Genomic DNA, 13,355 nt, shown 5'->3' with positions numbered 1-13,355 from the left:
CTGTGCTGACAGCTCAACCTGGAGCCTGTTTCCGATTCTGTGTCTCCCTCCCTCCCTCTCTCTCTCTCTCTCTCTCTCTCTCTCTGTTCCTCCCCCGCTCGCGCTCTGTTTCTCTCTAAAATAAACATTTAAAAAAATTTTTTTTAAATATTAAAAGAAAAAATTAATGGCTTCATGGGAGGTAGTGACAGCCAGTTCTACACATCTGGGGGCCTCATTCTAAAGGGACACCAATTTGCAAAGCTCTGGGACTTTGCACACCATTCAGGCCTCCTTAATACCTGAACAAAGAACAGCCTCACTCAGACTGTTCCCATCATCAGTGAAACATTGAAACTGTGGACCCCTAATGGCTTCATCCTGGGTCTTGTCAAGCTGTAATGAGGAGTCAGGTGGTCCCATGGGAGCCCAGAGTCATCCCCTGGGACTTAAGTAAGAATCCTGTCAAACTGGGCCATGCTTCCAGGGGAACGACCCCTAGCGTAGGTTCCTTAAACTGCCTGTTTGGGGGCAGCCTGATGGCATGGAGGTGGAAAGACAAGCAGCGACTGCCATCTGTAGATGGAGAACAGAGAATTGTTCAGAATTGTTTAATGTGATACCGGGCATGCACTTGGAACCTAGCAGAATCACAAGGAGACAAATTTCAGCATGCCATAAGGAAAAACATCCAGCCGAGAGAAGCATCCTAAGTGGAACTCCTCCTACAAGGCAGGGATCAAGCGGGAATGGCCACGCTGGGGACAGGTGTCCTAGAGGGACCGATAGACTGCCCAGCTGTAAGCTGACGGTGTCTGTGTGCTGACACTGACTGATGCTTTGCTCGCTGTGTCCTTTCTTCCAGCTGGTTATGCAGTATCTCTACTACGGTGGCCCAGAGTCACTTCTCATTAAAAACAACGAGATAATGGAGGTAAGGAAACTGTTGTGTCATCGGGTCAGTGGCTCCTCTGTAAACTCAGGTCACTGGCAGGTGTTGGCGGTGGCTGGGGGGACCTGTGTTGAGTTTTCACTTGGGTGCAGGGTTTGGGGTCCTGCCTCCCAAGGGTTTTGCATCAGAGCCCCTTCCAGAAGGCCAGGGTGCTCAGTGCACTTGCAATAGCAGCTCCGTGAAAGCCACTTTTAATTGGCTTTGGGGTGGGGGGTGGGGGAGGGGGCAGGTAAAGGAAGTTGCCTATGGAGGCGGAGACTAAGTCTAGGCACAACTAGGGCTCAGATACCGTCATCAGGAGCTACCCTTGTGACTTCTGTCATTGGAAAACATTCCCCAAATCACAGTGCATCTGTTGATACAGAAGCCAGGAGCATTCCAGCCAGTTGAGGATGACCATCCCCCCTTCCTGAGTCTCCTTGGCTCTCCCCCATCTGCTGTCTACCTCACCGTTAAGCCTGTCTCCCCTCCCTAATCCAGGGGCCTTGTTTCTGCTCCCTTCTGCCCAAAGCCATGAGTCCCTGCTCTTTCCTAAACCTGGACCCTTTGTTGGTTTTCCTATTCAAAACTGGAAGCTTTGAACAGGAAGCCAAGATTACTCCGATAATCCTGAGCAAAGGAGCCAGGATCCATTCAGGTGTCTGTGGAGTCCAGGGTGCCTGGCTGATTAGAGATGTCAGAGCACTATCAGTCATTCAAAAGGTGACCCCACACAGGGGTTAAAACATGGAGTCAGAACCAAACTTGGTTTAAATCCAGGCTCTGTCCCTTCTGAGCTGTGTGATCTTGGACATGTTAGTTAACCTCTCTTAGCCTCAGTTTCCTTCCCTGGAAATGGGAATAATTATCTATCTCATTGGATTTTTAAGATTGTAAGAGTTCTTATGTTCAATAAGGTGCTTATCCTTCCCATCATACTCTGAGAACCCTTCCATGGTCATCCCCACCCACCCACCCACAGTTACTCTCTTGCCTCTCTGGACCACTCCTTTGACACTTCTCTACCTCAGGACCAAGCTACCATCTGAGAACGCAGGCTCTTCTGTAACATTTATTTTTATTTTAAAATCAAAATAACGAACGTACATGTAAATCACGTAAATAATACAGAAGAGCTGGTCACAAAAAGCAGCTCACCCAGGCTCCTTCATCCCCCGTGCCCCCATCCATTCCCCAAAGGCAATCCCTCTGAACACTTAGGGCCAAGCTACAGCAGTAATGCAAAGGGACAGAGATCTCTGCCCTCATGGACTGAGGGCGACAGGCATGACATCATGTCTGGGGAGAGAAGGGCTCTAAGGAAAACTAAGACAGGGTAAGGAAGGCAGACAGTGATGAAGGGAGATGACCTGAGGCGGGGTGGTCTGGGAGGCTTCTCTGAGGGGACATTTGTGTGGACACCTGGATGAACAGAGGGAGTGAGCCACACCGAAATCCATCTTGCTGACTAATGGTGTTCACCCATATTTCTGGACGTAACAACCTCAGGCATTTTTGCTTGACCCCCTGCTAGAATAGATGTGAATCTGGTTCACTTCAAACCCCTCTCCTCTGCCATCTTCCCCCGCAACAGAGTTCGATCACTCTATCTTAGTGGCTAGTGTTTCCTTTGGGCTTTAAAGTGACGTTACCAATCCCTATATTCCCAGCCCTTCACCTTGGGACACTTCTGTGGAAGATAAGGATTTTTCCCCATGATTGTCATCCCTTTATTTCCACCTCCCAGCCACTAACGGGCTCTTTTTATGGTTTTTAGCTTCTGTCTGCTGCTAAATTTTTCCAGCTGGAGGCTTTGCAGCGACACTGTGAGATTATCTGCGCAAAGAGCATCAATACCGACAACTGTGTGGATATTTACAACCACGCCAAGGTAATCAGTCCCACTCTGGCTGCCCTGAGCATGCGCCGTGTACTGAAATGGGTCAGGCTTTTCCTTCACAGACACGGAGTCAAGGCAGAGAGCTGGTGCTGGCCCGCTTGCTCCAGGCTGAGCCACCCCTGCATTCCTCCCACCATCAGCCTCCTGCTCTAGAAAAGATGCCTTTCCTTTTATGTCACCCCTCCCAAATACAACGAGAGCAGGAACTCAGAAGTTCCCAAAGCAAAGTTGTTCTGAGACAGTGCTTCTCAAATGTTAACGTGAACACGAATCATATTGCAGACCCCGACTCAGCAGGTCCAGGGTGGGCCCTGCATTCTGCATTTCTAACAAGCCCCCAGGTGAAGCCTCTGCTGCTAGTCTAAGCCACACCTTGAGTAGCAAGTGGTTGTCGAAGAGTGTTCTCCAGTCCAGAAGCATCAGCATCTTTAGGGAACGTGTTAGAAATGTATATTCCAGGGCCCCTTTCCAGACCTACTCTGAATCAAAAACTCTGGGGGAGAGACCCACCGCCTATGGCTTCGCAAGCCGTCCAGGTGATTCTGATGCATGCTCAAGGGCAAGAATCACTGTTCTAGAACTCTGTTCCTGGTGCTGGCTGCGCAGTAGAATCATCTGGGCACTCACTTAAAATCCCTATGCTTGGGACCTATCACAGACCAATTAAACTCACCTCTGGTGGTAGAGCCCGGGGAAAGGTGTTTTCCAGAGCTTCCCAAGTGATTTCCAGTGTGACCAAGGTTGAGAACAGGTTACCAGCCCTGGAGACCCCCAAGGAGTTCTCCTGGTCAGGTGGACTAATCAGAATCACCTGGGGAGAGTCCTGAATGTGTTTAGCCCCCCACCCACAATGGTCTCTGCAGTGGAACCCAGGAATCTGTACTTTTAATAAGCTCCCTAGGCTACTGTTGTGACTTCAGTCCTAAGGCCAGTCATGACTCCAATTTTTGGGAACCACTGACCTCATCTCATCCAATCCATTTCGCATGTAGGGATACTGGGACTGAGAGAAGTCAAATAATTTGTCCAGGTGCCATTTTATTTTTGTTTCATGTGCTCAGGATGGGCAGATTAGCATTTGCTAGGAAGAAACAGTGAAATGAGTTGAGATCAGGAATTTAAAACAAAAAAGTCTTCTTTTAAGTGGAGCTCAAGAGACATCTCCCACACCTGCTGCTTTGTAGAGTGACAGCTGACGTGCATTACACTCTCATCGCCCATCCTGAAAACTCAGGTTGCATTTGAGATGTTGTTTTCTGTCTTATGCCAACATCCAACGAGCCCTTTTAGTGTGCAGGCGCCTGTGCTAAGAGCCATATTACACCTACTTTTTTAAAAAATAATTTATTGTCAAGTTACCTAAAATACAGTGTAGTCTTGACCTCAGGAGTAGATTCCTGTCATTCATCACTTACATACAACACCCAGTGTACATCCCAACAAGTACCCTCCTCAATGCCCCTCACCCATTTTCCCTGCCCCTCCCAATCCCCCACCCCCATCAACCCTCAGTGTGTTGTTCTCTGTATTTAAGAACCTTTTATGGTTTGCCTCCTTCCCTTCCCCTATGGTCTTCTGTTAAGTTTCTCAAATTCTACATATGAGTGAAAACCTATGACATCTGTCTTTTTCTGACTGAATTATTTCACTTAGCATAACAACTTCCAGTTCCATCCACCTTGTTGAAAATGGCAAGATTTCATTCTTTTTCATCACTGAGTAATATTTCATTTTATATATATACCACATCTTCTTTATCCATTCATCAGTTGATGGACATTTGAGCTCCTTCCATAATTTGGCTATTGTTGATAGCGCTGCTATAAACATTGGGGTACATGTGCCACTACAAATCAGCACTCCTGTGTCCTTTGGATAAATTCCTAGTAGTGCTATTGCTAGGTCATAGGGTAGATCTATTTTTAATTTTTTGAGGAAACTCCACACTGTTTTCCAGAGTGGTTGCACCAGTTTACATTCCCATCAACAGTGCAAGAGGGTTCCCCTTTCTCCACATCCTTGGCAACATCTTTCCTGAGTTGTTAATTTTAACAACTCTGACCGGTGTGGTTTTGATTTGTATCTTCCTGATGATGAGTAGTGTTGAGCATCTTTTCATGTCTGTTGGCCATCTGGATGTCTTCTTTGGAAAAGTGTCTATTCATATCTTCTGCCCATTTCTTCACTGGATTATTTGTTTTTTGGGTGTTGAGTTTGGTAAGTTCTTTATAGATTTTGGATACTAACCCTTTATCTGATATGTTGTTTGCAAACATCTTCTCCCATTCTGTCGGTTGCCTTTTAGTTTTGTTGATTGTTTCCCTTGCTGTGAAGAAGCGTTTTATTTTGATGAGGTCCCAGTAGTTCATTTTTGGTTTTATTTCCCTTGCCTCCAGAGATGTGTTGAGTAAGAAGTTGCTGCGGCCGAGGTTAAAGAGGTTGTTGCCTGTTTTCTCCTCTAGGATTTTGATGGTTTCCTGCCTCACATTTAGGTCTTTCATCCATTTTGAATTTATTTTTGTGTATTACACCTTCTTTTTTAATGCTCACTACAACCTTTTTAAGTAAATGCTATCATTAGTCTTATATCATAATAAGAAAACTGAGGCACAGACAGGGGAAGGAACTTGCTTAAGGTCACACAGCTACTATGGAGATTTATGTATGTGTGTGTGGTAAAATGCACATAACATGAAATTTACCATTTTAACCATTTCTAAGCGCACCATTCAGCAGCATAAGCCCATTCACATTGTTGTAAAATCATCATCACCATCTATCTCCAGAACTTTCTATCTTCCCAAACTGAAACTTTGGGAACCATTTCCCTTCCCCTCAGGCCCTGGGAACCACCACCTAACTTTCTGTCTCTATGAACTTGACTACTCTAGGAACCTTATATAAATGGAATCGTACAGTATTTGCCCTTTGTGACTGGCTTATTTCAGGTAGCACAGTGCCCTCAGGGTTCATCCATGCTGTAGCATGTGTTGGAATTTCATTTCTTTTTAAGACTGAATGATATCTCATTGTCTGGAGAGACCACATCGTGTCTATCCAGTCATCCATCAGTGGACACTTAGGGTGGTTTCCACCCTTTGGCTACTGTGAATAATGTTGCTGTGAACACAGGACAAATATCTGTTCAAGTCTCTGCTTTTAGTTCTTTGGGGTTTGGGGTATATACCCAGATGGGAAAACCTAGATTTATCTTACTCCAAAGCACAGGCTCTTAACCTTGCTCTCTGGCCTAATAAATGGTTGAAATATTTGCAATAATCATTGATAGAAGAGATCTTCTCATTGGTCATCAGTAAATCAAAATCTACACACTACTTACTACACACACACACACACACACACACACACACACACACACACACACTAGGTGCTTTGGTTAAATGAGGGTTTTACCAAAATCTGGTCTCTCAGGACACAGCACATTTTTTTTTTTTAATCTTTAAACTGAGTACTCTGCAGAAAAGCATCCAGAGACTGCTCTCTACCCAAGAAGAGAGCCTGATTATGAATCTTGTGGTCCTTCCCCCTCTCCTGGCCACAGACACTCCAATTGTCCTGTGAACCCAGCATCCACAAGTGGCTTTGCCATGGCCTGTCATGTTGTCAGCAATCCATTTTAACCACTTCAGGCTCCTTGGCAGGCAGCTTCCGTAGCTATTGTATTTAATAATGCAGCCTGATACAAGAGGAGCCCAGGTTGGGAATACATTAGTGCTATGGGCTTTGAATACCTATGGCAGGGAACTGCCCCTTCTGTTTATGTACCTTTGCAGCCAGAGCTCTGCCTTTTACAGACACGAGACTCTGCCTCGGTCTCCCAGGCCACATCCTGGTGTGTTTCCAATGCAAAAGTCTGCCTTTCGTGACATTTGCATAGAAGACAAGGCAAAGCCAGCCAGCCTCTGCCCTTTCCCCGTTCTGTATGCTGTTGCCCCTGTGCTACAGATACTGCAACACTGCGAACGAGCACATGCATGTGGATTCTATTTCTGGCAGATTCTACTGCACATTGAGGCGAGTTTAGTAAAAACGGAAAAGAAAAACCAACTCTTGGTTCAGAACCCCAGGAAACACAGGAGTTTACATGCTAATAACAATGTCCCAAATGTCAACAAGACCTTGGCAACATTACCTCTATACTACATCTAACTGTTTGAGACAGCTGTGGAATTTTATACAGATGAGAAGTCCATCCCATAAATGCATGGCTTAACCATCTTTTTTTTTTTTTTCCTGGTAAATCTGTCCCAAATTATTCAGTCGTAAAAAGGGGGCCTTGAAGCTTCTGATGGCCCTTTCAACCTGAGAAAACGAAAAGGCTGGTTCATCAAATTGAATCTAAGCTAATTCAGTAAGCCCAACCATGCACTGTGCTAGAAAGAACACAGGTTTGCAAAACTAGGGATTCATTCATTAGTGTTTATTGAGCACCCACTATTTACCAGGAACTGTATTCATCAGAATATAATAAAAAAATTAGTAAGACATGAGCTCTGCTCTTGCAAAAATTACAGTCTAGGACAGGGGCCAGCAAACGTTTTCTGTGGAGGGCCAGGTAATATTTTCACACAGGCCATATGGTTGCCATAGTAATGCAAAAGCAGCCATACATGATGCATAAATGATGGGTGTGGTTTTGTTCTAATAAAACTTTTTTCACAAAAACAGGTAGTGGGCCAGATTTTGCCCACAGGCCTGTAGTTTGTCAATCGTTGGCGTAGGAGATGAGAGTTCCCACCCCAGTTCTGTCAGTCATTATTTGTGTGGAGGTAGGCAAGGGTCTGATGTATAGTCACCACTGAATAAATATCACCAAATATAAATGTAAGTATTTATTGTACTTGTTGTTCTCCACTTACACTAACTTGTGATGAGTGACATTTATATACAAAGCAAGTGGCCAGGTGTGGTCAAGGGGGGTGCTCTCTGTGTCCACAGAATCAAAGATAGGCGATTCTGAGCCTCAGTTTCCCCACCTGTACAATGAGGGCTTGTACTCTGTGATTCTAATGTCAGGGTTCATGTTGAAAGAATGAAAGCAATCCTAAGATCTCTCCCAACTCCAGGGTACTGTGCAGCTATGGGAACCCTGGGTGGTAACAAGCCCTCTTGCCTGATAAACCTCACCACGTCTTCTAAGTTTCTCAGAGACTGCACAATTACCTGCTTCCTAAATGCACTGAAGAGCATCGTACCCTCTGAGTCACGCCATTCATTCTGTGGCTGGGGAAACTGAAGCACAGAAAAGTGATTTGACATACCCAAGGTTGCATGTGGTTTTTATACATACAGTTGCCATTGGCTCAATGAATGGTGTCAGTGAGTTCATGGCCACAACCTTGGTCCGTTAGCTGGGCTAGGTTCCATAGACACAGTCAGTTCCCTTTTTCCCAGCCTGGCCACCTACTTTGTGCATGAGGGTCACTGGATACCAGTTGGTGAGAAGGAGAGCGATAAATAGTTTACATTTATAATGACAACTAATATTGAGTGAGTGCTGACTCCAATTGACCATTGTTCTGTCACTCCATGCATTATCTCATTTTAATCGCAACAACAGACTGTTGAGTAGGTATTATCATCAACCCCATTTTATGGATAGGAGTTTGGAGGCAAAGAGAGATTGTATAAATTGCCCAACAGCCAATAGCTTAGTGGTAAATCTGGGGCGGGGAGGGGGGCAGGGCAGGATCCCAGAAGCCAGAAGCCCCTCCCTTAACTACATTCCTAACCTACCTCTCCTAATTGTGACAAACGGCAGAATCTTGGTCTGGGATGCAGGTGTCATAATTCTTATTTTGAAAATGATGCACCTAAAGCTGGAGGCCAAGTGGCCCAGCCCTGGTCACATATTGAGGGAGGTGGGTGAGCCCCAACTCAAATCCAGGTGTTCCAGCTCGTTCCACCATAGATAGCCCTGTTAGCACTGCCTCATTATCATTTCCCATCTAACAATTAAGTGCATCTCTGGGGGTTTTTTTTTAATTTTTTTTAACGTTTATTTATTTTTGAGACAGACCATGAACGGGGGAGGGTCAGAGAGAGAGGGAGACACAGAATCTGAAACAGGCTCCAGGCTCTGAGCGGTCAGCACAGAGCCCGATGCGGGGCTCGAACTCACGGACTACGAGATCATGACCTGAGCTGAAGTCGGACGCTTAACCGACTGAGCCACCCAGGCGCCCCTCTGGTTTATTCTTTTAATGTTTATTTATTTTGAGAGAGCGCATGGAAGGGGAAGAGAGAGAGGGAAAAAGAATCTCAAGCAGCCTGGCTCTGCACTTTCAGCGGGGCTCAAACTTACAAACCATGAGATCATGACCTGAAGTCACTTCAGTCTGTGACTGAAGCACAGAAAAGTGTCTTCAGCTTCAGCTGAAGTCAAGAGCTTAACCGACAGAGCCACCCAGGTGTTCCACATCTCTTGTTTAAAGGACAGGATAGTTCAGAAGGATGATTCAGCATTTGGATAATTTAAATAAATCAACATTTAAAGAAAGCAGTGGGATGTTATCTCAAGGAGCACTTCAGAACTTCTGAGCTTCCAGTTCATTGCCATAGAGGGACTTTGGAAACTGTAGAAAAGATCTGAAGACAGCCAGCCCACATATCCGCATTTACTTCTGTGCTTCGAACGTGAGTTCCTCCACCACGCACACATGAGGCTGAATACCTGGCCTCTGATTAATGATGTCAGAATGGGGGCAGTGTCTTAATGGTTAAGCACACAGCCTTAAGGATTCAGTTCCTCGTTCTGCCCTTGACACGCTGTGTGACTTTTTGTAACCTACACTCTTGTCTGTTCCCTCATCTGTAAATTGGAGGTGGTAATCTGCCTTCCTTCAGGGAAGTTGAAGATTAAAGGAGATGATGTACTTGAAGTGCCTACCAAGGTGCCTGGCACATTGTAAGCCCCCAGTAAATGTTCACTGTTAGTTCATTACTCCGAGAGTTAACTGCTCACTCATACATTCAACAAACAACTTACCAAGTGTCTACCATCTGTCAAGCCCTCTGCTTGGGCTTATAAAGGTGAGCTAGGTCAACGTAATCCCTTCCTTATCGGCTCAGCCTGTGAGGAACCCCATCTCTAGATGAGTGTCTCAGCCTCAGCACTGCCAGCTTGAGCCACAGGATTCTCTGCTGCAGGGTCTGTCCTGTGCATCGTGGCATGTTAGCATCCCTGGCTTCCACCCATTAGATGCCAATAGTACACACATCACCGCCACCACCCAGTCGTGACAATCAGATCCTCTCCACACTTTTCCAAACGTCCCCTGGGCAAAAATCACCCCTGGTTGAGAACCACTGCTCTAAATACAGAGAATTGGTAGTCAGTGCCCACTCGGGGTTGCTGTGACAGTCAAACAGGTTAATAATACTCCCAAGAGCACAGAGCTGTGTCTGCAACTCCATTCATGTCCCAGTTGTCTACAGCCACAACAAAGAACTGTAGAACCCAGGGGATAAAACAGTAAACCCTTCTTCGGCACATGAGTCGACGGGACAGCTGGAAGTTTCTTCTGGTCTCCATGGGCCTTGCTTCTGACGTCAGCTGTCTGGTCAGCTGTGCTTGGCTTTGTTGACCGTGGCTGGGCCCTGTCACTCTCTCTTCTCAGTTTCATGGAGCCGCTAACCCTCCATGCAGGCTCACCAGGGCTTTTGCTCCCGTGACAGAGGCAGATTTCTGAGCAAGAGTGCAGAAGCACAGACATGGCCACTTGAAGGTAGCTCAGAATCAGCAACTGTGGCTTCTGCCGTGTTCTGTTGGCCTGAGCAAGTCACAAGGCCAAGCAGTGAAGAAATGGACTCCAGCCCTCTCATGAGAGAAGTTGCCAAGTCTTGTCCCATGAGGGTGAATATATCAAAGGTAGAGAATCGGGGCCATTTTTATAGTCAATCTGCCTTAATAGGTGTTCACCATTATTAGCTGTGCAGGCAGCCAGGTGCATTTCAGAAACATAACCGTCTCCTGCTTCCTCTTGCCCTCCACAGTTTCTTGGAGTCACAGAGCTTTCCGCGTATTGCGAAGGCTACTTTCTCAAAAACATGATGGTCCTCATCGAAAACGAAGCGTTCAAGCAGCTCCTCTATGACAAAAATGGTGAAGGGACGGGCCAGGATGTGCTCCAGGACTTACAGAGGACGTTGGCCATCAGGATTCAGTCAATCCACTTGTCATCCTCCAAAGGTTCTGTTGTATGAAACGTCCAGCGCAGGGAACAGTCCCCTGGGGACTTTCCAGTTCTGCTGCTGCACTGGCTTCACACAAACACATACAAAGTTCACCTGGCATCTGTTTTTGGCTAGGCCAAGGAGCTGCCTCTCCTGCCCGAGCTTTTCTTGAATAAGCAATTCCAGCTCCTGTGTGTTCCTATTGAGAAACAAAGGACATTCCACTGGTCTGCAGATCAGATCTGCAGTGGGGTCCAGGGCTTGAAGGTCAACATGGGACAGCCAAGCCAACCCCATCCGAAAGCACCCCTGGGGCACTTGAACGCCCGTTGCCGGGACCACTGTTAAATGGATGAATTGAGGAGTAAAGGTCATTCGGGTTGCAGGTGGACAGTTGGAGAACTGAACTGTTCTGACCCCAGAGAGTGTTGTGCTCACATCAAGGACCTTAGTAGCTACAGCTCAGCGAGAGTCAACCGTGGTAGCAAATTGGTGAGACTGTTACCAATAATGAAGAAATAATTTGGCAAATTTTTAGGGGTGGGAACTTTTTAAAATGTTCATAAAAAAAAAACAAAACAAAAACAGGGCAGCCTTGTAGTTTAAAAATCTATTTCTAAAAGCGCAACAGTTCATTTTCAATTGAATCGTGTTTAGGGATCTGTGTTTTGAGTTTTGGTTTTTAAAAAAAAAAAACAGTAAGTCGCAGGTCTATACCGTATAAACATGCATCTGACAAGATACTGCTGATATTCTATACAAAGTGAAATAATAATCTTGCCTTAGTGATCATGGTTACACAAAAGAGGTGCACTGCCAATAATTATCTCTAACTCAATAGCTGAAAACAACTTGCATGCTAATTGTGATTTCGGGGTGACAGTAAAACAGCCCCACGTAACAAACATGCATCTGCATGGGCCCGAGCCAGTGAAACATTATGTTTGTGCTTCATTTTTGCCAAGGTAAAAATGTTCCATCACTTCTTGCTAAAAATCCATTCGGTGAAACTGTAACATATTCCTTTCCTTTAACAATGATTCTGGGATGCTTTAGCAGAAATGTGTTCATAGATGATGCTGATCAGGGGCGGGAGGGGCGCGCACGTCCAAGAATTTACTATGAATCCCAAAGTTTTCTCTGTACTCTCAAAAGATGTTAATAGTTTGCTACTAGCCAGAGAATATGACTATGTTAGATTATTTTTAAAGATGAAATATGTATGATAGGAAGGATTCTTTCTGTATTCTGAGAATGTACAGTATAGGGTTATCTCTGATGAAAGTTCCTATCGACAGGGTTCCGTTTTCTCTGCCATATATTATAAGCAAAAGAGATTGGTGAAGTGCCACAATATTCCAAATAGTTTTTCAGTTGCTGCCTTTTTCTCTTGTCCTTTCCTTGGAAACCTAGATAGAAACGAGAATGACTTTTGCCCTTTGGGGTTGGCAAAGTTTCTTTGGTAACCCTATTTCCTAGCATGCCTTTGGGAAGTTGTGCACAGACCCCAGATTCTAAAAGAGCTGCTGTCATGCTCCCTGAGCCACTGTTCACAGGACCGAGGCCAGGTTACATGGGTGTGATCCCTGGAGCAGCTCCTGGGCCGCATCTGCCTCCAACATCGGCTCTCACGTGATTTGGATACATGAGGCCTCTCTTCAACTTGGTCATTTGCAAACCACCGCAAGCCCTACAATCAAATGAAGAAGGGAGAAAAAAAGAAAGGAAAAAAACTGCCTGCAAAGGAGTCCAAGTTACAGATACACACAGCACGTGCGTGAGTCTCTGCTGCCTCCTGCCTCCTCTGTGTCCTCAGAAATGCTGCGTGATGTTCCCTTCACCACGACTGACTTCCCCCTGTGAATGTCTAGTGCTAGTTTGGGGCCTCTGGGCTTCGATTTGTACAGCGGCCAGTCCTGACAGGCTTCTGTTCTAGTTTGGTGTGCTTTCTCTGTCATTAAATGATTTTCCCAAGCCGTGCATCGTGTGTATGGTACGAGTGAGCTCTTTACCCAACAGGGGGAGCCTGAGAACTTCGTTCAGTTAAAAGATTGGAAAAGGTGGCTGTGCAGAAAAAGTCGAGGAAAATGGAGATACAGGGTAAAAGGTAGGGGCCGCCACCTGTCCGCTCTGTCAACCAGGGGTTGGCTGTGCAGGCTCGAGTCCCCTGGGTCTGCATATACCTCCGGGTGCCACCCTTGGAGGACCTGACAGGTGTCACCACTTTGCCTAATGCAGAGAGCTAATTTGCCTGCAGAGCGTGGAGTTCTGGCTGCCATTTGTGTGCCACGATGAAGCTTTGTGGGGGTGGGAAGATGGAGAAAAACGAGTTCTGTCCACATGGTTTGG

The 13,355-nt window shown here is 45.9% G+C and overlaps 1 protein-coding gene across 2 annotated transcripts in view; it reads left to right on the top strand.

The window, feature by feature from the left end:
- ABTB3 (ankyrin repeat and BTB domain containing 3) overlaps positions 1–12,986 on the top strand; it is a 318,626-nt gene extending 305,640 nt beyond the window's left edge. For both annotated transcript variants that reach the window (XM_086712439.1, XM_086712441.1), the window contains 3 exons: positions 845–913; positions 2,688–2,801; positions 10,827–12,986. In XM_086712439.1, coding sequence (XP_086568565.1) covers positions 845–913; positions 2,688–2,801; positions 10,827–11,036 — 393 coding nt within the window. In that variant the 3' untranslated portion in view covers positions 11,037–12,986. The remainder of the gene's footprint in view (positions 1–844; positions 914–2,687; positions 2,802–10,826) is intronic.
- The last annotated feature ends 369 nt before the right edge of the window (positions 12,987–13,355 follow it).

The sequence above is a fragment of the Puma concolor genome, chromosome B4, assembly GCF_028749965.1.
Source record: "Puma concolor isolate L17-30 chromosome B4, mPumCon1.1.hap2, whole genome shotgun sequence".
Classification (NCBI taxonomy): Eukaryota; Metazoa; Chordata; class Mammalia; order Carnivora; family Felidae; genus Puma; species Puma concolor.
The sequence above is the reverse complement of the archived record's forward strand: the minus strand, read 5'-3'. Positions and strand labels throughout refer to the sequence as shown.